Source organism: Myotis yumanensis, unplaced genomic scaffold (genome assembly GCF_028538775.1).
Source record: "Myotis yumanensis isolate MYYU_CA2020_CCGP unplaced genomic scaffold, mMyoYum1.0.hap1 SCAF_6, whole genome shotgun sequence".
NCBI classification, from domain to species: Eukaryota; Metazoa; Chordata; class Mammalia; order Chiroptera; family Vespertilionidae; genus Myotis; species Myotis yumanensis.
Window position 1 is genome coordinate 22653469 of NW_027223757.1, and position 27744 is coordinate 22681212.

General features: G+C 38.0%; 1 protein-coding gene across 1 annotated transcript in view; it reads right to left on the reverse strand.

Annotated features, from left to right (window-relative positions):
* SGK1 (serum/glucocorticoid regulated kinase 1) overlaps positions 1-27744 on the reverse strand; it is a 101072-nt gene that overhangs the window by 54146 nt on the left and 19182 nt on the right. Inside the window, exon 2 of the mRNA XM_070417727.1 lies at positions 14236-14451. Coding sequence (XP_070273828.1) covers positions 14236-14451 — 216 coding nt within the window. The remainder of the gene's footprint in view (positions 1-14235; positions 14452-27744) is intronic.

The window sequence follows — 27744 nt, forward strand, 5'->3', positions numbered from 1 at the left end:
ATTAATGTGTTGTATCCAATGGACTCAAATTACAAGGCAAAGAGAAGTAATAGATTGGCTACATTACACACAGTTCAGAATCCCCATATAATTTTCATTGTGTAGGACTCTTTGATTTCTTTTAGGCTTGGGTTTGAGGGCGGATGGAAGCAGAGACAAATGAAGTTAATGTCCATACGCTCTCTTGTTTGAACCTCACAGCAACCCTTTTAATTTGTATTATTACCCGTTTTATAGATGAGGAAACTCATGGATATAGCTGGTAAGTGTCAGAGCTGGGCTTCAAACTGAGAGCTGACACAAAACCCATGCTTGATACATTGTGGGCCAGTTATTATTTTTTTCACTATTGGTTTTTATCAAGTAGCATGCTCAGAGACAAGATGGGCTGACCAGAGTGTTCTGGGGGTCTTGTACTTACTGCCCCTTTGTACTCCAGTGCTCGAACTCACCCTCATCCCCTATCCTTCTCCTCTCCCCCATACAGTCACCCATGACAGGATAAATTATTAACTGTTTTGAGATATTTTTGTACTGTAGAGTAGAGGAAGGGGAAGTAAGTAATGTGTTCCAGAGCAGAGGGGAAAATCCCTCTTTTGATGAAACATCCTGTGTGGCAATTTCGAAGCTTGGATTTCCCCAAAGCGAGGTTAGGGTAGCATGCTGCAGCTAGTCACATGGCCTCAGTTCAAAGTCACATCTGCTGTGGCCTTCTGTAAAATTTACCTATATATGGTTCACACAAAGCCACAAACATAAAACCCAAAATGTCATTCATTTCTGAGATACTGAACAGAAAGAAATAGCACTGCTTTTATGAATTAAGTGCATGCATGTGCCATGAGGAGGAAATGAACCCTATTAGCTTAAATTTGCACATCCTCTCAATAATTGCAGTGGCTAAGGTTAACAATATGGTTATTTGTGTCTGGATATGAATGTAACCTGACTGATTGGGAAAGCAGGTGCTAGACTGACGCACCATGCCTGTGACCCATGAGTCACGTCCCTGATTTGCAAGCTGTCTTTGCCATGAAAATGAAAGCCAGAGCCAACTCTGTGTCATACAATTTATGCCATTCACTGAAATTATAGATAATTTCAGCCTGTGCATTTGTAAAATAGCCTATGCCATTTTTGCTTTAAACACCTTTTGTACTTGGTAGTTCTGACTGGCCTAAATAAATATTATCACCCACAATAAGCATTACCAATCATGAGACCTTGTGAAAGTACATACAGCCTTTAGACTTAATCCATGAAATAAAGCCTACGACTTCTGCTTGTGTCTTGATAAACAGTTGAGTTCTCGAAGCTGCTATGATTTCAATTATGAAGAAAATTGGAACTTTTGATTCTTTGGTGGCTAAAAAATCACTGAAGGAAAACACTTCTTCAAATTCTATTATTACTTTTCTTCGTATGTATGGCAAGGCATGAGTCTGATTAGCATAGTTGATTAGAGCATTGTGCTAAAATGCTAAGGCTTCTTGTTCAAGTCCAGGGAAGGTCAGTTAGATTAACCCTCCAAGTCTATTGAAAATTTGTTCTGTTAGTCTTCCATGAGATTGGTCAAGAGAGTATAAACAGAGAAGTACAAATTCAGTCTTTAATGCTAAGAAACACACTTAACATTCATGGTCAGTAATGTCACCTTCCCATACAAAGATTCATGACAGCCATGCAGAGGCATGCAAGGAACATCTGCTCTCCTCCACTTTCACAGCTGTGTGCTTACTCATACACTCAATCCCAGCAAAGAGAACTCCCTGGCTCTGACTCAGGTGAGCATTGCCTTTTCTCTTTTACCTTTTCTCTTCGCTCACTAAATGATGAGGAACTTGGCAAATGACACGGTTTGCTTATGGTTTCAGACTTCTCTTTTGAATCACTTTCCCCCCTACCTCCCCATCTCAGTAATGAGAGCTCTTCAGTTAATGTTACCCTTTCTGAAATTTAGAATTCTTGTTTCTCTTTGCAAAACAAGAATTAAGCTTATTGCATTAAATCTCAAGCATATTCATTTATTAACAGAGTCAGAGCTATAAACCAAAAGCCAAAGCCATAAATCTCCAATGGAAGAATTTCTGGAATTTGGCCCTTTCCTATCCATTCCTTATGCCTAATGATAATACTGTTGCGACTAAAACATTTCAATGGATCTTTGTTTCCTGAGGACAGCATATAAATTACTTAAATACCTTGCAAAAAAACCTTAAAGATCTGAACACTGGTTCCTCAATTTGGCATTACTTTCCTTCCTTCAAATTTACTGTCACTTCAGTCTTCAGACCTTTGATAATTTCTCCCATTGGTCTGGGCTTCTCTTCCCCTCTTTCCCCACTTCACTAATTTACTCATCCTTCACTTTTTAAAAAAATTATTTTTTTGTTGTTGACAGTATTACAGATGTCTTCCATTTTCTCCTTTTTTGCCCCCCTCCACCCACCTCCCCAACCCAGGCCTTTCCCATACTATTGTCTGTGTCCATGGGTTATGCATGTATGCATATATGTTCTTTGGTTAATCTCTTCTTGACCTCCCTTCCCCCACTGAGACCTGTTATTCTGTTCCATGCATCCATAACTCTGGCCCTATTATGTTCGTCAGCTTCATCCTTCACGTCTTAGTTTAGTTTTTCTATTCTGCTGAAGCCTTCATTAACCCCAAAATACGGACCCCTTTTATGTGTAGGTATAGTTTCTCCTGTGGTAGCATGTATCATGTATCATAATTGCCTGGTTCCTTATCAATATTTCTTGTCTCTTAGAAGTACTGAATGGGACACCTATCTTAGAAACTAACTGAGAGAACAAACTCAGGCTCCATGGTGGGCTGGGAAGGGATTCGGCAGTCTGATGCCCCAGCACCATTTTGTATAGGTGATCACTACCTGGAAGGTCTGCCTTCCTGCTGGTATCAGATTTGTTTTAAAAATAACTCAGTGTTGCTGATACATGAAATTCTTTTTTTTCTTTTCTTTTTATAGTACCGCCAAGTTAATGTATTAAACATTTTCTATCTACAAAAACTCAACCACTTCACTCTGTGTTACATAATAAGGGAGTCACCTGTCTGCTTCTTATCTAACCTGGCCAGAGGTGTTGAATTCTTGCATTTTCCCCCAAGTAGAAATCTAGGTGAATCTTTTGAAATGGTCATTTTATTTTATTTTTTAAAACTATACATATTTCTTTAAAAATTTATTTTGATTTAGAGAGAGAGGGGGGAGGGAGGGAAAGAGAAAGAAGAGAGAGGGATCGATTTAAGTGAAATGGTCATTTTAAGATAAACTCAACAGGAAAACAACCTACCAGGGTGAAAGGGAAGAGGGAATTGAGAATAGAATTGTGTGTTTATAGTTAACAAGACTGATGGATATTGGAAAAATAAACTAAAATTATAGATAGCAAGCTGTGGAGTTTGGCTTGACTTCAAAGGGAGTTTTCATATACAGTATATATTTTTACCAATGTCTGCTGTTCAGGGTCAACAAGAAGAGTTTAAGCCTCTGATGAAGTAACAGCTGAGTCACATGGTATTGGTGGACTTTTGCTGGCCATGATGAGTCTCTCAAGAGATAATGTCACCCAAATTAAGCTTTGTTATAATCTTGCCTAGAACTAGATTGATTGATTTACTAGCTCATAAGGACAAGGGGATCTAACATCAATGACAAGTGAAAATGGAATGATTTATTTATCCTGAACACCATGGACAAATGTGTATCTTGGCACATTTAGGTGTTTTTCCAAGGTGCTCTCTGTAAGCAGAATGAACAAGAAGCAATTTACTTCATGTGATAAGGAAATATCAAGGTGACAGTAATCATTTTTACTCCTTTTTCTTAAGAGAATTTTATAAGAAGAGTTTTTTCAGGCCCCCAAAAGCAAATTTTAGAATTAAGTTATACTGTCTTAGGAAATAATCATAAATATGTTTCTGAAATTCTTTATGTTTTTGTTTACTGTGTTCTTTAGAGAGTAGCTTACACCATAGGGATGCTACTTAATAGAATAAATTCTATCATTTCAATAAGCAATCCAAGGAAATACATATTATTGTAAACTTTGAGAAAACAAGAAATAATGCCCAAAAGTCAAATGACATACATTTTATTCCTTAAATTCTGTTCTTGCATGTAAATTTTTAATAGTTTGTAAGAATTCTTCTTTTAAAAATTTCAAAGTCTCAAAACTACTAAGAAGCAATATTAGTTTAGTGGAAAATAGCCATATGGTTTCTGGGAAACACTGTACTAAAAGGAATACATTAAATTAGAAGCAGGAAAGATTTGGTTACATACAAGAGCCAACACAATATGCTCCAACCCAACAGTAAGTGCAACCAAGGGTTAGAAATTTCCAGGAGAGGACAGGGAGCAACTTTCTTGGAATATTTTATGTCCTAAATAGCCTGGATGGAGTTTCTTATCTCTTTCTAGACTTATCGCCTGGGAAAGAGGCATATGGTAGGATGTAACTCATAGGAGAGCTTAGGTAATAAAAAATGAAGCAAACTATGAGTGCAGACACACACTTGTTTTACCCTAAAGTCCTGACGCTAAAATTTAATCTTTGTGATTTGAATCATGTCTTTAAATACAGCAGAAGTGTTTGCCAAGTTGTGGATAAAGCAATCCTTTGGTTAGTGCCTATAGGGGAGAGAGAGTGACTTGGAGTCCATGCTGCTCCCTCCTGTGCCCTGCATCCTGGCAAGGCTCCCCTCCTGATTCTAGGCCCTTGCCTCTGGAAGAGAAGGCAGCATTGAGTCAGAGAGAGGGGGCCTCCTGGCACTAAGAGGCCTGGAAACAGACTGGAAACATGGAAATACTCCTGGAAGAGGAGCCAGCTTCCCGGTTATCAAGCTGTCTGGCCAGATCAAATGTGCATGTGGCACAGACGGAAAGCCATAATCACCCAGGACCTGGCATTCTTTCACATGCAACCTTTCTTTTGGCAATAAGACCTTTTTTGGGGAAGAGAGTGTGCTGATTTCAGCTTTAAGCTAACATTGGCATTCCCTCTCTAATAGTACAGAAAGCAGACATGGTTCATTTTTGAGTGTGTAATAACCAAGAACTCAGACTATGGGGAAAAAACCTGCCACGGATAGGATTAAAAGAAATTTTCAATCTACATTGAAATAATTCAGTTAAATTGACAAAATAAATGCAAAATTCCAACAGATAAAGAGGCAAGAATAGAATGAAACAATTCCCATTAGAAATTACAAGGAGCAAATTAAAAAATGGATAAATTCCTAAACTTTTTGGTAATCAAAGAAATGTATATCTCATCATTTAATTAAACTCACAAAAATAAAAACATGCCCTGACCTTCAAAGGATGAAGTGCTAGTGCAGTAGATTTATTTAGATAATGCTGGTGGCATATTTTATTGAGTTGACTCTAAATTAGTCTCAAACGTATTTTGGCAAGAACCATAATTATCTTTAAACTGTACTCCACTACTAGGAATTTATTCTAAGGTTCAATTTACCCTAAGATCATTCAAATTGAGGGAGAAAAATAACTTGCAGACTTATCAAAAAGAGAAAAAATAATAAAATGAAAATGCTAACAGTAGGCATGTGGTTCTATAAAATTATATCAATTTAATGCAATGTTAACCATAATGATAACTAAATATATGTTACAACATACAAATGTTTCCAACAAATGTTAAGTGAAAAAAGGCAGCTTCAATATCATATATACACTATGACAATAATCATGTACAAAGGAAATGCATGCAGGGAAAAGCAAAAAGGCTCCAAAAAAATAAAAGCAGTTGGTATGTAAAGAAAACAAAATTGTTTATTTTTAAACCTCTCAATAATGCCATTATAATAATTCCACCTCCTAGCCAAGAAGAATTGCTTGAATTGAAAGCAACTTAGGACATTTCAAATCACTACGAAACAAAGGAGAAAATATTGAACACTTCAAGGAGAAACCAGAAGAGTTTCCTCTATTTTACATACCCCTATCGGAAACAAACATCTTTTTAAATGCTGCCTTTCGAGGGAAAGAATTCTAAGCTTTTCTGTGTAAAACTATCTTTTTTTCTAATTCTGCCTCAGTATTAGAATGATAATATTCAGATAAATAATAGAAAGAGTAATTACAGGGATTTTCACTATCCTAAAAGGGTAACTTCTTAAGTCATTTTTAATGTTTCCCAAGACATATTTTCCAGATAGTATTATTGTTATTACTAGAGGCCCGGTGCATGAAATTCGTGCACTAGGGTGTGTGGGGGGGAGTCCCTCAGCCCAGCCTATGCCCTCTCACAGTCTGGGAGCCCTGTGATGGATTGCCCCAAAGAAGTAGGCCCCGCCCACCCAGCTGGGGCTTCTCAATAGATTGCCCCAAAGAGGTAGGCCCTGCCCTCCTTAGAGGGAGGCCCCGCTCACTGCCACAGCGCCGCAGCTGGGTAGCCTGGGCCTCCCTATTTGGGGTGATCGTGGAGACCCCCCCGCCCCCATTGATTGATCACCCCGCTGGCTGGTGGCCTGGACCTCCCTCTGCAGGGTGATCATGGGGCGATGGCCAGGCCCCCGACCAATTGCATCGCACCCGCCTTGGCTGGCCTGGCACCAGTGGGCGTCATAGCATGGTCATCCGGAAGGTCATCTGGATGGTCGTTCTACTGTTCAATTGTTTGGTTGATTTGCATATTATGCTTTTATTATTATAGATTATTATTAGTAGTATTGTAATTATAAAAGCTGGGACATGTAGTGATGATTTGCTTAAGGCTGATTTACTTGCTTTAAGTCTTTTCAGATTTTAGTACCCTTAGATGTATTTGCCAAACTAATAATATTTCAAATGCTACTTACAGTTATTATTTTTAAGAGCTTCCACATGATCTCTCTCATTTGATCCCCATCCTCTCTCAGCTAAGTGAGATGGGCAACATTGTGCTACTCAATGCAATATGCAGGTGAGCCCCAGGAGATCAAATAACAAGTGTAAGGTCACATGGTCACATGACCCACCAGTGAGGCATAGTTTCCATACTGACTTACTTTCATATGTAAGACAGTAGTTTCCATACTGACTTACTTTCAGTGCAGAGCTAAGTGCAGAACCCAATCTTTGTTGGGTAGCATGTCATCCCCGCCATCACATTCTAAGTATGCAGAACAAAAGAAAAGGGCATTTTCTTATTTCTTCTTTAGTAGTCTAATCTTTCATTTTATGCAGTGAGTGCTTCCTCAATGATTACATGACTTAAAATTTGGTGCAGAATAAGGACGATTGTGGGTGATAAGCTTAGAAATCAGCAGACATCTCCCAGAGACCCTAACACATCATGTCAAGAGCAGAAAACGGGGAAGAGGGCAATTTGAAGCAATATTACTTTATTCCCTGTAGCCTTCATAAAAAAAAACATTTTTACTATGTAAATTGAAAGAAACCAGAAATCTATAAAGCCTGATTTAAGTATATATTTTACAGCCTCTTCTTAAGAAAGATCAGATAAACGCAAGACAATATGAAAGTAAGTCAGTATGGAAACTATTCCTCAGCTGACCACTTCACCACGAGTTTCCTGGGCTTCAAAGGCACAGCTCAATTTTGAGATGAAATCAAAGGTCAAGGCACACCTCCGTGGATGGTGGGAGCTACCGGATGGAGGTATGGCATCTGAAACACAGCAAGCACTGGGAGGCACACTCCCTCCCAGAACGGTGTGAAATCAGTTTAATTAAAAGAGCCTTCTATTATTGTCTTTGGTGATTTGTTGAAGAGGAAGGAAAGGAAGTAACCTTATATTTAATCATGTCAAAGACTGCATGTTAATCTTGCTATTAGGAAGGACATGGTAATAACTTCTCCAAGTGGGACGGCTCCTTCCAGAGGCCCAGCTTCACTAAGCCTTAAAAAAAAAGCACACGCTACCCTGGCTTCAGCCGTTGGCTGCTGACTCAGCGCCTTTTGAGCTGTCTTGACTTGAAAGACAGAGCAGTCTGAGGAAATCCTCACTCAGCCAAATCTATTCCATATGAGAGGGCGATCTTAATGAAAATCAGGCGTGTCTCTGGAATGCATGAGATTTACAGCCAGCATGGGCTGGCGAGTTTCCTCACTCTCTCCTTTTCATGTTAAAAAACAATTTGCATGAAGAAAATTTCAATTTGAGCTAACAAAGGCAACGAGAAAAAGAAGGCACATAACTCTATAACATGTATGTAAGGCCCTGGGAGTAGATAGGAAAATAGTTGTTTCTTTTAAAAGATAGATTAAAAATATTTTAAATTGATTTTTAGAGAGAGAGAAAGGGAGCGGGAGAGAAAGAAACATAGATGTGAGAGTAAGACTGGCTGCCTCCTGCATGTCCCCTATGGAGGATCAAACCACAACCTGGGCATGTGCCCTGACTGGGAACCTGCAACCTTTCAGTGCACGGGATCACGACCAACCAACTGAGCCACACTGGCCAGGGCAAACATGTTACATTTAAGGAGTGCTGGGAGCTTAGAGAATAAATGGACACAGGGCAGGGAAAAATAATTGACAGAAAGAAGTAGAAGCAAGGTGCTGTGAGAACATAATTATTGCGTGTTTTCCATTTTCTTGTAGGAGCCTTGCTCTGTGGTGATGGAATGGTTTCATGGTGTGAAACCATCTTTATGATGGTACCTGACTTTCTACCAATAGGATTGAGTTGTAAATACTCATTTTCTACAAGTGAGTCTACTGGTGGGCTTTCTCCAAACCCACAGCTAATACAGTAATATAATCTTGAAAAATTCAACCAATATAGACAAAGCTAAAGTCCTTCTTGACTACTCTCTCCCACCTCATCACCTCTCAAATGTAATGTCTTGACAGTGGTAAGCACCACTTCAGTTTGATGTACATACTTCTAGATTTTTTTAGTATTTGCATTTATATACACACAAGCATGTGATACACAGACATGGAGAGAGAAACATAAAATCTTAAAAGTATAACTATGAAAATGCTAGATACATATTCATTTTTAACTGCTTTCCTGACTTAATATATCTTTGGGATATGTCAGTACGTAAGGATTTCATTTTTGAAAAATATTTTTTTATTGATTTCAGAAAGGAAGGGAGAGGGAGAGAGAGATAGAAACATCAATGATGAGAGACAATCATTGATCGGCTGCCTCCTGCACACCCTCTACTGGGGATCGAGCCCGCAACCCAGGCATGTACCCTTGACTAGAATTGAACCCTGGGCCCTTCCTTCAGTCCATAGGCCAACACTCTATCTAAACCGGCTAGGGCAGGATATAATTTTTAATGAGATTCCATCATATGAATATATCATAGTTAATAATCTCCTATGAGTTTATGATTTTGTTAGCCATATAGTATGAATTAGTATGACTATGCCATAATTCCATAGTATTCCATATATGAATATGCCATAATTAATAATTTCCTATGAGTTATAGTTTTGTTACCCATGGATGTTACCTTTTTTTTTTTTTTTTTAGCATTTCCAATATTGCAATGGATATCAGTATACCCATCCTCATTCTCAAATAAATAAGTACAGAGACCTAGATTTGCTAAATTACAAGGTATGAGATTTGAAAATTTTAAATAGAGGAACATTGCCAAAAAAACTTCTTCACTAACAGTGTTTGCCCCATACTTTTACCAATACAACCTTTGACAATCTGATGGATTAAAAACAAATGGGATTTCATTGTTTTCATTTGCATTTTCCTGGTGGTGATGTAAGCACTTAAATTAGTTTTTAAACTCCTTTTTTATTTTCTATGTAAGCCCAGAGTTACCAGGAAGGGTGTCCATGGATTCCAGGTGGATGGATTGTATGGGGATGACGGTTGGCCCTTTATTGTTCTTAGTTTCTAATTTTATCAAATTGTAATCAGCTAGTGTGTATGGTCTGTGTGATTTCTGTATTTTGGAATTTGATGAGATATTCTTTGTGATCTAATTCTTGGTCAGTTTTTGTAACTGTTCCATGCATGCTTAACGTAATGTGTATTCTTTATTTATTAGAAACAAATCTTTACATAAATCATAGCTAGTCAATTGTTTTATTAAAATCCTCTACCCTTACATATTTTTAGTCTTCTTGAACTGACAATTTCTGGGAGAATTATGATAAAAACGTCCCTCTGTGATGTGATTTGCCAATTTCTCTTTGTATTTCTATAAGTTTCTGCTTTAAAGATTTCCATGTTATGTTGCTAAGTGCATAAAGGTTTATGAGTGCTTTATCTTCTTAGTGGATATCTTTTATCAATGTGAAATATTCCTCTTTGTTTCTTTAAAAAGTGTTTTATCTTACATAGCACATGGTCTGAAACTTATATTGCTAAAACTCTTTCCTTTTTATTAGGCCTCCCCAGGAACATTTTATTTTCCAACTTCAAGGTCCTTTTGAATACATAGTCTTGCAATATCCCCATCTGCTGCAGCAGATCCTTGATGTGATCATTTTGGACTGTGGTTTCCTCATCAATCTCATAATCCTACCAAAAGTCTTAATTATTCCTTATCCATACAATAGCATACTTTTTCTTCTAGCACTATTATAAATTAAAATACGGTGTGTGTGTGTGTGTGTGTGTGTGTTTTCTGTCATTTAAGGCAGGAGGGAGAGATGACATGGTATGTTCAGGCTGACACCTTGATCCAACCCTATGCATTGCCTAACGGATTTCCTTCCCCACTCCTACTCTAAAATATTCCTTTCCTCCCCTTCCAACTTGGTTGATCTGGATATTATAAGTGCTGTGAGAGATATGGTGCAGAACAGTTTGTGAATGTGTTTAGTTGGCATGCACCCATTGAAAAACTAGTTTGGTTTCCATCTCTTTATGGCCTAAACCAGTGATGGCGAACCTATGAGGTGACACACGAACTCATTTTTTTGGTTGATTTTTCTTTGTTAAATGGCATTTAAATATATAAAATAAATATCAAAAATATAAGTCTTTGTTTTACTATGGTTGCAAATATCAAAAAATTTTTATATGTGACATGGCACCAGAGTTAAGTTAGGGTTTTTCAAAATGCTGACACGCCGAGCTCAAAAGGTTTGCCATCACTGGCCTAAACATTGATTTCAGACTGAAATGCTACAACTTGAATTCCACTAGCATGCATTTTCAGTTCCATTTACAGAAAGTCTGCTTAATTCACAAATAGTCCTCTTTAGTAACAACTAGTAACATTGCAATATCACTATTCTTCTGGGCAATGTATTGGCAATACGTGTATCCTACTTTCTCCCATGGGTGACACACGTTTAAAGGCCACTAACTAGACCATTGGCAAGGCCTGGCCCAAGCTAACTGCAATGTAACTCAGAGATTGTTGGCCATGAAAGGTAGCATTTAGAATGTACTATTTATAAAGTCAGGAAAAAAGATTCCACAATTACTCATAAAAGACTAGTACTTTATTTGCTGTCTCCATTATTTAAACTATTCTCACTTTATTTTCTATGTTTTATCTTGACACATCCAATACAGAGTTCATTTTTACTTAAGGTTATCAAATTAAAACTTTAGGATTTCAGATTTTAAAAGTTAATTAGGTTAGGCTTATCATCTGATATTTGAAAGGTTTTGTGACTTTCCCAAGTTCATATATTGACCTTGAGGTTGAGCTGGCCCCAGAATGTTACCTGAGTCGAGCACTATTTACACATATGTTTACATTTACAAGACATTTTAAAAACCCCATCTCATTTGTAAATTGCCAAAGAAAAAGTGGAAAAAAACTTGATGGCAGCATGAATAAAATGTTTTCATCTTATGGAGGGAACATTGAGAGGGAAGGATGAATTAATGACTTTCTTAAAATAATCCACATTAGGAGTTGTCAAGGGAACAGGTTGGCGTTTTTATTATCAGGCCTCTCCATCATCTTATCACACAACTCCACTTCCTAAAAGGGGAGAGGTACCTTCTCAAGGAAATATTTCATGGTTTAATCCCTACACTCACACAAAAATATAGATTCATTTTCAAACTGTTGGAATAGAACTGTCTTCTTGATTTGTGGTGACTTTAAGAAAAAAAAAATGTCCAGCAAAGCCAGAACTAGGTAATCCATTGTAAATTGGAGAATGATTCACCTGTTATCCCAGATAAAGTAAAAGAATGAATCACAGTGTTGCTTTAAATTCTTTCCAGTTTTTTGTTTATTGTTTCCTCTTGCATGGAATTCCATTTATTCATTCATTTATCCCCAGCCCCTAACAAAGGGGGCATGTAGTAAGCCCTTAAGTACACATTTAATCATAGGCATTTCTGCTCTGTATGATCTGCAGAGCCCTCTCTCTGCATCTGCCATGAATAGTTCTTTAGAATCTAAAGAGTTGGCAAACTTTTTTCAACTCTAAGAGTCTGCAAACTATTGCTGGTGGTCCAGGCACATGTTTTTGTAAATAAAAGTTTTATTAGAACACAACCAGGCCCATTTACTTGTGTATTACCTATGGCTGCTTTTCCTACAAGAACAGAGCTGAATGTAAGTGACAGAGACTGTATGGCCTGCAAAGCCTAAAATATATACTATCTGGCCCTTTACAGGAAAAGTTTGGCAATCCTTGCCTTTAGAATCTATTTATTGCCTTTTATGGCCAACCTGGCATGAAGCCAGAGAATAGCTGAACAATAAATGCACATGACTAATGTTCATCAATCAGCAAAGTGCTCACCTAGTTGTGGAAGTCTAATTTAGTGTTATAGAATCACAGACTTAGCTAATACATAAATTAGCAAACATAAGTACTAATGGTTTATATTAGTATGGCACTTTATAGATTATGAACTATTTCATATGCATTATCTCATTTGATCTTTCCAATAACCCTAAAAGTAGACAGGCAGGTGTCACTTTTTCAGGAAAGAACAGATTCTGAGACAGTGGATATCCCAGGGTCAAAAGAAACTCAGATTCCAGAGTTTATAATCTTTCTTTCTTTCTTTCTTTTTTTTTTTTTTTTTTTTTTTTTTTAGCAGCTAACATGATTTATCTCTGGAAAACACTATTTTTAAGAAAGGAGACAGAGAGCTATTAATATTTATCATCTTATGATGCACTGATTTAAAATTACACATTAGAAGATCATTTACAATTAATTCTACTTTATAATAACATGTTTTGTCTTCTTAATGTGTTTTTATGTCAATAAGGTGGGAATAAAAATAAAATAAACATTTAATATAATAATTTAAAAAGTCAAAATAAATTTCAGCCTAATTGAGTTACAAGTTAAAAATATAACTGTAAATCTTCAAAATTTTAGAACTTTTAAGTTAAGTCTGTAATCTGGCCTTCTTGGGTTAGCAATATTAAGACAAAAAAATTCTTGGAGTAGCAGAGGAAAATAAATTTTAGTAAAAATATGAGTGTATATGAAAACATGGGCATATGATACAGTGCTTTGTTATGGGTCAAGTTATTTTGAGCTAAATATTTCCATGGAAGCCACACACCTGTAAATGACTGTTATATTTCTCACACCATACAAGCATTTGTCTCTGTGTGAGCAAAAATGAGACTTTTTAATGGACCAAAAAATTGCTGTATCAGTCTTGTAATGGCATAAAATAGTGCCGGATACTATATGATTCCAACTATATGGCAATTGGAAAAGGCAAAACTATGAAAAACAGTAAAAAGAATCAGTTATTTCCAGGGGTGTGGGGAGAGAGGGATAAATAGGTGGAGCACAGAGGATTTTTAGGGTAGTGAAACTATACTCTGATACTTTAATGATAGATACATGCCATTATAAATTGGTTCAAAACCATAGAACATACAACACTAATAGTGAGTCCTAATGCAAACTAAAGATTTCGAGTGATGGTGTAAACATAAGTGCTAATGGTTTATCAATTGTAACAAATACACCACTCTAGTGGGGGTTGTCAATAGAGGGGGAGCCTTTGCATGTGTGGAAGCAGAGATATACAGGAAATCTCCATCCTCTTTATTTTGCTGTGGACCTAAAACTGCTCTAAAAAATACAACATATTTTTAAAAATTAGTACAATGGGCTAAAAAAAGCCAAATTCTATATTCTCTGATGCTGAATGTACATTAAGATTTTTTCTTTTGGCATATTACAGCATAGATACAATAACAATAACAACAAAAACTCTCCCCCCCAACCCCCCCCCCCCCCAAAAAAAAAAAATCAAAACAAAGGCCTAGATTTCTTTTAGGAGAATAAATCCAGAGCAAAAATAAACTTACTTCACACCTGGGTTGAGTTTCCCATGGACATGACTCCTTCTCCTGAGGGAGAACCCCTCTTTGGAAAGCATGGTCTCCTAGGCACGTCTGACACAAGGGAGGCTCAAAGTCGGGCTCCCCATGGGGGGTGTGCACCACTGAGGGGCCTGTGTACTTCAGGCTGGGACTCTGATGCTTGTCCACACTGACCATTGGATTTTTGATCCATCTTCGTACCTACAATGTGCAAAAGAGAAGAATAAACAAATGCATTTGACCTCCTTTGATGTTTAATTGGGCTTCAGTGGGAAATATGGTGCATGGGTATTCATGAAAGGAGAATGCAGGCTCACAACTTCTCTATCAGGCTGACCAATGACTTTTCAGGAGTGTATGTTTTTTGGCTGGTTGTTTCATCTCGCTGAGTCTGTCTCCCCATCTGTAGGACTGGGGAAATAGTATTTTCTTCCTGGTTGTTGTGAAGATGTTATCAAACGCTCAAGTGTTTTGTCTGGTGCATAGTATTCAGTAGACGATGACTATTTTACTTTGACTCTTACTGTTATAATTATGCTGATAAAATGGAAGTTCATAAATCTCTAAGGTGGATTATAGTAGTTATTCTAACTAGAGAAAGTACTAACTGCGTAGCATAAGATATAATTGCTGCTAAATGAGTTAACCTATATTTCATCATTGCAAAAATTTTATTACAAATGAAGTTGCTTTTTGAGAGGTTTCATCAGTATTTCTTGCGCTCTAGGGCCCCATAAGCATGTTAATAAGTGTAGTCAAAGTATTTATTTGATTCATTAATAAAAGTCTAAATGAAAATCTAAAAGTTTGAGACTACAGTAGAATCTCTCTTTGTTTTTAGTATCAATTATGTTTTTGATCAATCTAAAAAGTGCTGAATTTTACTAGAGATGAAAAATGTTTTTATTATTTTTATTTAGAGGGTTTTGAGCTTGATGTTTGGTAATTGTTCCTGATTAGTTGCCAACATTGTATTTTAAAAACAATCTTTTATTCTGGCTTATTTTCAATGTCTCTTTTGTCAAATAGATTTAACTTTGGGGTTACTATGAATAGAATTTTAAACAGATATATCTTCAAAAAAATTTGTATGACCTGACTGATTAAGAGTCTAGGTATATTGAAATGTAAATTGTATATTTATGGATCACTATATATATATTTTTATTGATTTCAGAGAAGAAGGGAGAGGGAGAGATAGAAACTTCAATGATAAGAGAGAATCATTGATTGGCTGCCTCCTGCATTCCCCACACTGGGATGACAGCTTGCAATCTGGGCATATGCCCTGACCAGGAGTTGAACCCTGACATCTGGTTCATAGGTTGATGCTCAACCACTGAGCCATGCCGGCTGGCCAGGACCACTATATTTTAAGTAAATCTCATATAATATCATTTTACAATTATTCATTTTAATGGAATAATGTTCATGTGACTGAATCTAACCTTCATTAGGTTATAGAGTGGTTTTATCAAAAGACAGGGATTTATATACATTACTGGTATATCCCACTTCAAAGTATACAAATGATCGATAAATTTAAATGATCTGTTGGATATTCATAATCAGAGGGATTAAGAATTTCATAAGGAATTGTCATTTTATTTGGTATCCAGCTAAAAATTCCCAAAATAGTTCATATGGCCTTGAGCAAAGCTGTCAAACAACCAACTGATTTTTTAAATACAATTTTAGAGTCAGAAGAGACCCAAAGATGTTAGTAAGTTGCCCAAAGTCACACTGTAAATTATTAGGTGGTCAAAGCTACACCTCTTGGTTAAAGCAAACATTAAATTAGTTTCTACTAGGGTATAATTGTCAAACTGAATGCTTTCAGATGCTGGCAGGAACAGAAAGTTCATAAAGCCCTATGACCAGGGTATAAAAATAGGGAGTGGTGAGGACTGTGGCAAATGTCCCAGTTTGCTAAGGACATTTAAATTTAAATTATAAAACAAATGAAACCCCCAAGCAAACAAACAATGTTGGCCAAACAAAACCCTAGTCAAATTTACCCCACAACTTCATGGGTCACTGTCATAAAGTTATTCTATCAAGTAAAACAAGTATGAAGTAGAATTCTATGAAGTAGAAATAAAATGATTTGATATCTTCTAATTAAAAAAAGGCACAACAAAAAAAATCTAATGTTTTCAACATTTTAACTTTCATTTATTCATTCACCATTCATTTTTGAAGACCAACTATGTGTCAGGCATAATCTAGGCATCTGCAATACACCAGTTAACAAAACATCCCACATGGAGCTTGAGTTAGAGTTAAGGGAATACATTTATTTATTACGGGAATACATTATTTATTTAATAAAATAAATAAACTATAATATGTAAGGAAGAAAACAAAGTAGAGACAAGTGATCAGTATCATTTGGGGTGGGAGGGTACAATTTTAATTGGATGAGAAAGGAAGTTCTTCCTGAGAAGGTGGCTTCTCAGTAAAGACCTGATAAGGTTGTAAGACACCTAAGTGAGCTATCTAGTAGGCAACTGGATCATCAAGACTGGATTTCAGGGGAAAGATCCAAGCTGCAAATATAAATTGGAGACTTGAAACAAATAGCTATATTCTATTTAAATCTCTCAGGCGAAAAACAAAGAAATAAATGGCTTGCCTGGATCTACTTGTGAAGTATGTGTCTAGATATTAAGTTCATATTTCTGGGGCTTTGATTATTATAATCTATATTTCACTTAAACTTATGGCAATATGCGTTAAACTCAAGTCTTCAAAGAGTGGGTATGTGTTTTGTTTCCCTACCACATTCCACTGGGGACAAGGTGCGGGCAAGGCAATCTTTTATTAGAAAGGCCCAAGATTTGAATGACCTTCAATGAATAAACCCATTCTGAGCCTTTTGAATATTGGAAGATGATATTCCCTTTCTTTCCACAGAGAATGTGGCAGGGCAAGTGTAGAAATATTCAATTTCTCCAGAAGCATCAGGGAGAAAGGTGTTGCAAAAATAGAGTCATACATTCTGTAACAGCACTGTTCCTGGCATTAATTGCATGATTTGTCTTGAAATGTTTTGTCTGTTTTGGCTAAGTCCTCATACTGGCTTCAATGTGTACCTTCCCTGCTACCCCTTCACACATTTCACTGGCCTTGTAGCCTCCCAAGTGGTTTTATAGGCCATTGAATGAAGGGTTTATGATGTTTACTTGATCTTGAGAGAGGCTGGTTGTTAGTAAACTCACCAGGCTCTCCTCTGGCCTTAGTCAGGCCAGGTGCCCTCCAAAACTGCTGAGCGGGGGAGCCGCTCTCTGCCCCTGCGGGAATTCAAGCTACAACTGGCCTATTGTGTTCCTTCAGGCGGAGAATTGCTCTGCTGGAGGGAGTAACTCAGAGACAAGTCACAGTGGCTCTCAGAAAGTTGTAGCAGCTGTGTGTGTGAGCAAAATGAATGCCCGGATACAAGTTACAGCCCTGCTCCTTGGCCACCTGGGCCATGGCTTTGTTCAGAGCTAGACAAGCGTTGTGGAGAGCATTGTATACAAACATAGACTGGGGCAAGACATCCTCCTTACCCGGAACAAATTAAGAATTCCTTCACCCTGGCTCTATTGGTCTCCTGAGCCAGACTAGAAGCAACTACCTCTCTAGACACTGGGGTGAGAAAGCAAGGCCCTCTGTCAAGCATACAGCTACTCTTACTGAACAATGCATGCAAAATATTAATCTAATTTCTCTGCTAAATCCAGTTGGCTCTGATTTTATTAATTTATTTATTTGAAAAAAAAATAGCTCAAAGCAATGCTCCCTCCGACTACAAAATAGCCAGATGTGATTAAAGAGATGGGCCAGCTCCTGGGGATTTTCCAAGTGTGGTTTTTTTCCCCACTTTGTAATAGTAAACAGATATTCTCCTTAATTTAAAATGGGTTCGCTGATAATAATATCAACTGATGCAGAACAATTCTAGAGTGTTCAGGTACTTACCAGTATTTGTGAACCCAGGGCAGTGCCTGCTAGTCTCATCATCACTCTTGTTTTCCGGGAGTGGAAACCTAGCTGTCTTTTCCTTAAAATCCAACTAGATGTTGGACACAACTTCTGTAATTTCCAGAGAGGTATATTTATTGCAGAAAACTGACTTAGTTTATATGATGCCACAGTAACTTTCAATTCGGATATAGTCAAGCAAGTTTTCCAGTGAAATTATTTGGCTAATTCAGTTGATTATAAACAGGGACCTCCATAGCTACTCCTTTTCAGAGGGTACCAGTCAGCAGGTTGGTGATAACATTAATGTAATTCAGGAGAAGGCACCTGGAAACAAATTCCTCTCTCACTGGTGCCTGAGGCTACTTCATATATATATATGAACTACATATATATATATATTTATATTAGAGGCCTGATGCACGAAATTCGTGCATTGGGCCCTCACAGCCTTGGCTGGCCCTCACAGCCCTGGCTTTGTCCAGAAGGTCATCCAGATGGTCATCCAGAAGGTCATCAGGACAGTCATTCTGCTGTTTGTTCTAATTAGCATATTAGCTCTTTATTATATAGGATATATATATATATATATATATATATATATATATATATATATAGTCTGCATGAGATGTGAAGAAAATGAGCTGAAAGGGGAGAGGTGAGAACTGAAACTCCACAGAAAGGTTGGTAAGTGGTCAGTGAAGTGTATGCAGGAGAGTGAGATTGTCAGATGTGTCTTTCAATGTAGAATGAGGGGTGAATTTAAGATGGTCAAGAACACAGCTAGCTGGCTTACTCAGGAATTGATTATAAAAGAAATGGTAAGGGCCAAGCAAGAATAGTAGTAGTGAGAATGGAAAGAAGTGATGAATCATCAAGTCTATTGATCATTTAGCTCTCCAGTCTACATCCTTTTCTCTATCCAAGTATCAATATTTTACCGTCTTTCTTCTGGATTCCTAAAGCCATCCTTGAAATGGCCTTCTCTTTACTCTGTTCTTACTGAAAGCACGGCATATTTCTAAATGCAAAAGTCCTAGCTCTTTAGTGGTTCCCTATCACCAGAAGCAGTGGCTTTCAAACCTTTTTGATCAGGACTGACGTCCTGTAGGAATTACCTGTGCACATATGCATTTATAATAAGTATAAAGGTTCCATCAAACAACTGGTTTCATCCCAAAATTTACCCTTTGTACATGAAATTCACTGACATTTTCTATTCTAGTCTATTCCTTTAAGTTGCTGATGACAACCCACTGACTTGATTTTACCACTAATGGGTGCTACAGACATTGACGAACCTCTCTAAAGTGGTGAAACCTAAATTTCTTGGTCTGGGATACCAAGTCTTCCAGGTTTTGAAGTCTCATCTCCCATTATGTCCCCAGTGCATCCAATTCCTCTACAAAATAACTTGATTAGCATCGTCTTAAAGACTGCTCTCCTACATCCTTGATTGTGTACAGACTCTTCCCTCTGAGCTACTTGTCCATCTAGGAACTCCTGCTAAGAATCACACACTTGGGACAGTCTTCTGTTGTCTTACCACCCCTTGACCCTTTGTGGTATTAATTTAAATGAAAACACACATTTTCTCTGCATACTTATGTATATCCTCTATTAGAACACAAGTGTCACAAAGACAAAGACACTATTTTCTGTCATATTTCATTAATGGGACATTTACAAAGTTTCTTCTATGTGTTTTCTCTTTGTAACCTACCCCCTCTCCATGTCCTGTCTGCCTCACTGGGAGTTGCAGCTCCCAAGGACAGAAGCTCACTCTTACCTACTGATTAGCACAGCTCCCAGCATATAGTAACTGGTGAAGACATTTTTGTTGATTGCTATAAAGCCAGGTACTATGCAAGACACAAGGAATAAAAAATAAGAAGCAATCATCCTTAAGAAGCAACAAGGAAGTCAACAAGGGTAAAACAGTGTTAAAGCTAGTGTGAATTCATCTTTGGGGACAAGTAGAATAGGGCTGGGATGGGGATGGGGTTTGGTGACAGGAAATAGCATGTGTAAAGGCATGCTCATAGAGAGGGCTTGAGTGGAGCCAAGCTTGGGGTTAAGCTTGTATGGCAAGACAGAAAGCCAAAGAGGCAGGAGGTCAGATAGAAAAGGGACTGGAGTGCTTGAATGCTTGAAATGTTATCCTTAACTCACATGGAAGGAACCCTTAAGAATTTTAAACTTGAGAGTGGTCGGATCAGATTTGCTGTATTCTGGATGAATTACAGTAAATCCAGGGGAAAGGGAACCTAGAATATAGGAATAAGCACTGTGTACAAAGGGGGATTTAAGAATGCCCATGTTCTCATGCATTTCTAAACCCAGAGGAGCTTTCAAAATGTGAAGGCTTACCCGAGGCTTAAAAATTTTAAAAAAAATTTTTTTTCAAGCTCTATGTGACCCAGATGAAGACCAAGGAAGGTTGAATGGAGCATAAAATCATTAGGGTCTTAGAGTCTGGGGAGCAGGAGGATGAGTAGGTGATCCCTGGCAGGCCTAGGAGAGGGCACGGGGAAGGGGTTATCTCTCTATATAATACAGAGTTGAAGTGTTATTCCACACTCCTGTTGGAGCACTGTCCTTCAAAGATCATCTCCTTCCTTTTTCCATTCTCCCTCTCTCTCCCCCCAAATCTAATATAAGGTCATGGCTTTATTATTTAATGCAGCTGTTAATTTCTATAGTAATCTAGGTGTATTTTAGATTACTAAGATACAAGTATAATATTGTTTCTGTGTTATTCTGAGGTTACGTGGTTATTCTATAAGTAATTTGGATTTCCTCACAATTTACTGAGCAAAAAACTATTTAAGATATAGAAATAATTTTCTACAGAATAAAAATGAACTGGATTAAGAGAATTGAATTCTGGTTCTAGCTTTGCCACTACCTTGAGCAAGTCACTCAACCCATTTGAACCTCAGTGCCCTGATCTGAGAAATGAAGGGCTTGGAGCAGGTGAGCTCTGCAGTCCTCTGTAACTATGTCACCAATTCAAGGCTATTTATTTACTGGAGTTCTGTGAATATGATTTGGATGCTCCTACTTCCACAGTGTGCAGCACTCAGCCCAGGTTTATTGAATGAACCAGTGACCGATAGCATTTGCTTTACCCAGTCACATACTTCCATAACTTCGTGTCACTTACGTTAGATAAACTGGACAAAACCCCCAAAAACCCACAAGGCCATTAAAATAATTTTATAGTGTTAAGGACAGTGGTTAGAAAATCCATTTAAATTGCAATGAAAAAAAAAAACCTGACTGCAAGTCTTATTATTTGAACTGTGTACATTACTTAATTAAATTGAAAGTGTTAAATGAAATGGAAGATGATTAACTTCCAAATTGGGGGCTTATTACGAGTCCCTGCTGTTTCTGAGTCTCCGCTGAGTCCTCTTATACAGGAGGCTGCATAGCACACTCCATTTCAATTTTATGCAAAACCGATTTTCCTCCAAATGATGCCCGTGCTGCCTTGGTAATTTAGGTTTCTATTTGGGGATTCTATTTTTTCTCACTTCATATTTTATAAAAGAAAATGGCAAGACTTCATTGTTCCCTGAAAACAAGAAGAGAGTCAAAGCGAATGAATAGCTATTTGCTAAGTACCTACTGTGTCCAAGAATTGTGTGAGGTTCTAAAAATGTGGGAGATGGGAGAATATATTGAGAATGAATTGCAGATGTTTGAAGAGCCCACAGAAATTGCTGAAATTGGAAAACTCGCTGTGACCTCTGGACAATTGAGATAGAGAAAAATGATTGTTACTGTGAGTCTGTGTAAGCAGGGAAGGCAAGAAGATATTTTTCAGGACAAATGCATTTTGTAATGTGCAAAATAATAATAATATTAAAGCTAAAGGGTCAGAATCAAAGAAAGGTCCTGGCAACATTACCCCTGGTGATCTCATCCCCTCCAGATACGGTGTGACCTGCCAGTGGATATCAATATTGTGCCTCATGGGCTGACTTGTGAAAGAAAAACAATGGGAATGGGGTATACAGTTTAGAAATATGCATTCATTGCATTACATTAGCATGGTCCTCATTAAACCCCAAAAGGAAATAGCAGACCCTTCAGCTTTATGAGGAGAGCTTTATATACATTGTGAATGAAAAGGTGGTTTGTAGAAACTTCTGATCAGCATGCTGTGCCAATCTTTTACCATAAAACCAACATTCAGACAAGTCAGGTATTGAGCTCACATACAAATTTGTAATCAACAGATATTCAGTAAGTACTCTGCAATCTTGTAAGCAAGAATGTAAACACTCAGCCTTGCTTAGAAAGTCTAGTGTTGGGGACATTCACTGTTTGTCATCCTGGCACCCTTTCCTCTTTTTATGGTAAAAGCAGCCCCACTCCCATCCCACCTCCACTTTCTCATTTGGAAACTACTCATCCATGGATACCTAACAGGATAGGTGTGTGATTCAGACAAAGTCAATTATAGAACCCCATCCTTCTGGCCATGAGGATTGGTTCAAAGGTTGACATGTGACACAAACGGGGCCAAACAGAATCCTTCTCTGTGATTTTTTTATTTTGAAGCTGGAGGTAGATCTCTCTCTCTCTCTCTCTCTCTCTCTCTCTCTCTCTCTCTCTCTTTTGGGATTGCAAGCTCTAGAGGTGTGCCACCAGCAGCACATCTCTCTTCATGTGGAAGAGCCTGAGACAGCAGTTCCACCCACTGAGAAGCAGAAGTGAGAGGCAGAGACATATTAAACCCAGATTCCAGAACGTGTATTTTTAAGTGTGGACCAAAGTGCAGTTAGATGCAAAGAATGAAATCGAACAGGAAGAATAAGTTGCTTTTAGATAGATATACTAATTCAAAATACTTTATAGGCTGAATAGCATAGCACAGATGTTGACTTGGGGTGGGGATGGGGTTGTCCCTCAGGGTCCCTGTGGTGCCAAGCATTACCCCTTTGCTTGCTGGAATGTGGGGTTTTTGAAGAGTCCTATGGGACTGACAGAAACAGCTGACTTGGTTGGGGGCAGGGGGCACTCAGAGGGTTCTAGACAATAGCTATTTATTAACCATTCCATAATGGTTATATGGAAATATTTCAATATTTTAAAACCATTATGGCTTACCATGCATACCAACTAAACATCTGATTTGGGGAAAGAAGAGATGGAATTGGGGCTGTTTTTGTGGAAATGACAGAGAAGACTGTGTGATATAGATAGCACATGGCTATTTAAAAAACCTGTCACATTGCTTGAACTCAAATTGTTCTTACAGATCTGGATCTTGGAGTCTTTCTTTACATCTATTAGTTGGCATCTCTGAGTCCAATGGCTTTAGTGATGTACAGTTTCCACAATTTTGGGGGAGATTGTGGCAAAATAAACAAATAAATAAATTCAATACTAGGTAAGCATAGAATCTAGAACTGAATTTTTAAAAAGTCTATCTTTGAAATGAACAAATGGCATTATGTTGTAATGCCTAATGCTACTAAGTTTCTCAAAACTACTGAGAGAATCTTATGAAAATGACTTCAAAGCTAGCAGGTGACTTTAGAAATCAGCCAACTATGCCTTTGAAATATATACTTTAAGTGTGCCTCATACACCCAATTCTGGGTGCCATCATGCAAGCACATACTCGTGGAGGGCTTCTTTCTTAAATTTTACTTTCCCCAATGTACACTTCATGCAATTGCTTGCTATAATTATTTTTCCTACTCTTCAGCAACTCTGGCTGAAATATAGAGCCAATATAAAATATAATTACAATATAATAATCATCCCTTGCCACTGGAGATGAATATAATGGACTTCCTCATTTAAAACGAGACACCTTTTAACTCTAATCATTAGTTCTTGGATGAAAATTATACCTGTTTTAAGTCCCTGTGTCTAGTTACCTTGAAGGATTTTTTATGTGTTCTAATACTGGTTAATATAATCTTGTTTCTGCTTTCTTTTATTTCATTAAATTATATGCAATTATATGAGTTGAGTAGGATATAGACTTTGATATTTTAAAAATAAAATTTTAAAAGGGGAAAGGTATTATTTCATATCAATCTGTAGAAACAATAAACCTTATAACTGAATATATTTTTCACTATTTCCTAAAATCTCCATGATGCTCTTAATTATTTGATATTTCTCATTTTCCTGGAAATGAAGAAATTTTTAACAAATATATTTTAAAATCCCTAAAGTTATTCTGAAATTGAAGTTCAATTGGTATTAATTTTTTAGTTAACCCAAGTTTTCAGAACTATTGCATAATTCTACAAATAGTAGCTTCTTAAAATATCAAATAGTAGCTTCTTAAAATATTTTAGAATATCAATTAAATGATCAATTCAACTTAAAACATATAAATAAGCAACCAGAAATATACTAACTAAAATTACATCAAAGTCAATGATCATAGAATTTCTTGCTTTCCTCTTCAAGACTAGGAGATTTCTAAGAGAAAAAAAAAAGTCTTATTTCTTTTCAGCAAATGAATAATTTGAACTGGGATCACCTAGGTTGCCTCTAAATAAAACTGTGAATAGACGATTAGTCCTGGACACTCCTTAGATGTCAGTGATAGTGCCTGGGGCTGCCTGAGGCCCCAAGCCAGGACATCTATCTCCACTCCTGGCGAGGGGCCCCAGCTCCAACCCCACCCCTGCCCCCAAACATCACCCAGAGGTCAACCTTAGGAGGGTGGGCTCTGGAAGAGGGCTTGGGGTCATTGGTAGAGGAAACACCAGGTGGATCCTGGGGCATGATCAACAGGGGGTTCGTGCTTTGGTGGGTGCGGGCCTGGGCTGTAAGCCCTCTGCTTCCCACTGGCAGACAAGGCCAACCAAGCAGGCATTACAGAACCTGGGCTCTGAGGGGCCCCTACTCCCCCAGCCCTAAGGGCAATACCAAGGCCAGGGCTCCCTTCAACATCACAGTCCTCCTCCCCCCCCCCCCCCCCCCCCCCCGGCCACCCCGACCCCCTACCTCTGTTCTATCAACTTCCTCTAGGCTAGTGGTTTGCAAACTTAAGCCTGCAACAGAATCACATGCAGAACTTGTTAAAGCACAGATTTCTGCACCTCTATCTCCAGTAGATCTACTTTGGGGACCAGGCTTTACATTACTCTGAGTTCCCAGGTGAAGCTGATGCAGCTATTCCAGGGACCCCAACTTTAAAACCACTGCTCTGGACCTTGCAGAGTTCTTGCTTTTTCTGCTCACTGTCTCTCCTCCTCTTTCCTCAAATCAAGCAGGGGTTTTTGTAGCCCTGGTTTCCTCTCTTTCCTCACAATGAAAACATGCTCTTTTTCTATCCCACAGGCAAAGTTGCCAGTATTTTCCAAAGTGACTATTTACTAATCTGATTCATTTGACTATGTCTCAGCTCTCAGGAGCCTGATGGTGCGAACAAGGTCAGTTTCAAGGGGAACAGCCAATTTATGTCTCTTAGTCACAAGCCTCCCTTCAGAGTGTTCCCAGACATAAATTCAGTTGTGTGTCTGTATGTTCTCTAACCTCATCTGTGCCTCCAGCCCTGCTTGTGGCTCTTGGTTTCTCACAGCCACCTTTGCTGGTGACTATCTGGCATCCTTTTGATGCCTTAGCTGCTCAGTGTCAATGCTGGCATAAAGGGGCAATGCTGGGGTCAGATAGTTGGGGGTGGAAAACACCCCTCTGCCCAGCTCTCTGTCTCATTTGGTCATCACCAGAACCCAAGTAGCACAATTCACGAACAGAGTTTCAAAGCCCATGGAGAACACTACGCTTCAGTGTCTCGTCCTGACATCCCTCCCCCACCTCTGCACAGTCAATCCCTTGATGTGGACAGGGAAAGAGATGCTGGAATTCTCTCCCAACTCTTCACTCTCTCCATTCTCAAGGGCCTATACCCCTTCCTCCCAATTCCCCTCTTATTCCTGTGCAGTGCCTCCTTCTTCCTTCAATTAAAAATCAAAAGCTCACAGGCATGTCATTTGGAATAAATAGTTACTTATTGAGCAACCCTATCCCAATTCCATAGATAAAGTTTTCCTTTGGAGTTTATCTGGGACACTGTGTTGTGTTGTCAATGCAAATCCTTTTGTTTATATGCTCATACATTCTTAAAGCTTATTACTTGTTAGGAGTTTGTAGAAGCATAAAAAATATATGGTTACAGTGAAAAGAACATGATTGTTGGAATTTGGCAGGATGGGATTTGAATTCTGGCTAGAACACTTGCTGTAACTTTAGTCATGTTACTAAACTTCCTGAGCATCAAGGTCCTTATTTACCAAATGGAAATATTATCTAACTGACAGGGCTATTGCAAGGACGAGATAAAATGTGTGACAGTTACTGTGCACCTAATTGGTATTAGCTTCTTACTTCCCTCCTTTTATCCCTATTGAGGATTAGAATCAAGAACTCTGACCTCCTTGGTTTGTGCGTTCTTATATATGCAATCTCTCCTCTACCAGGTGATATTACTATTTTTTCCCTAATAATTATCATTATGATGACTATCATCATTCGGTAACTATCTCCCAAACAGAATAGTTATTGTGAGGATTAATTAAAATAATGTTTGTGGAAACACTCTGTAAACTGTAGAGATTTATACAAATGTACATTATTATTAAAGGCTACTTTGATTTACCACAAGGTTGTCCTGTTGGCTACCAAATGCATTAAAATCTAAATAATTGACTAGGAAGTTGTTTTGTTTTGTTTTCTTTGGCTTCTTGATGCCATATATAACCAATGACCATGTACAATGTCATAAATTTCTAAATGATGTAATTTCTGAGGTTATAGAACCTGAGTTTGATGCTTCTCTTCCATACTAGATTCATAAATGTTCAGTACTCAATAAAATAAGGACTCTAATTTCAGTAAAAATGAAATCAAATTTCTACCATTGCATCCAACAATAATGTCCCAATACATTAATAGCAGCTTCCTATTTTTGAAGGTCTGCTGTGTCCAAGACACTGTGCAATTATCACCTCTTGTGCTGAATACACCACAAAGCCAACATCCTCACCATTTTATAGATGAAAAATACTGATGCTCAGAGAAGTTGCTTGACTTGCCTAAAGTCACATAGCAAGTGAGCTGCAGAATCTAGCTCTGATTTCCTTCAGAGTCTTATCTACTACCTCCTGTTGCCTCTCCAAAGAATGTGCTGGATCTCAACAACAAATTGGCAAACCCATTTCAATCCTAGCATCCATCATATACAGTGTGATTGATGTAATTAAATAAATCATTTCTTTAAAAAAGTTTTTTGAGTTTAGGAATGAACAGAAACAGCACTCACATACATAGGTATGATACTTGGGATAATAGAGAGGAACTTATTAGTTCTGGGTGTCTGCCACTCCCTTTTCTCTTTGTGAGGACAAAACAATAACCTGACCTTGTCATATTGGCCACAAACAATTGTACCCAAACGAGGCGCCCGGCATGGGAGCAGCCTCCTGTCTGAGAGGGACTAGTTGCCCTATGAGAGGGACTAGTGTGAGAATCCTTTCCATACTTAAT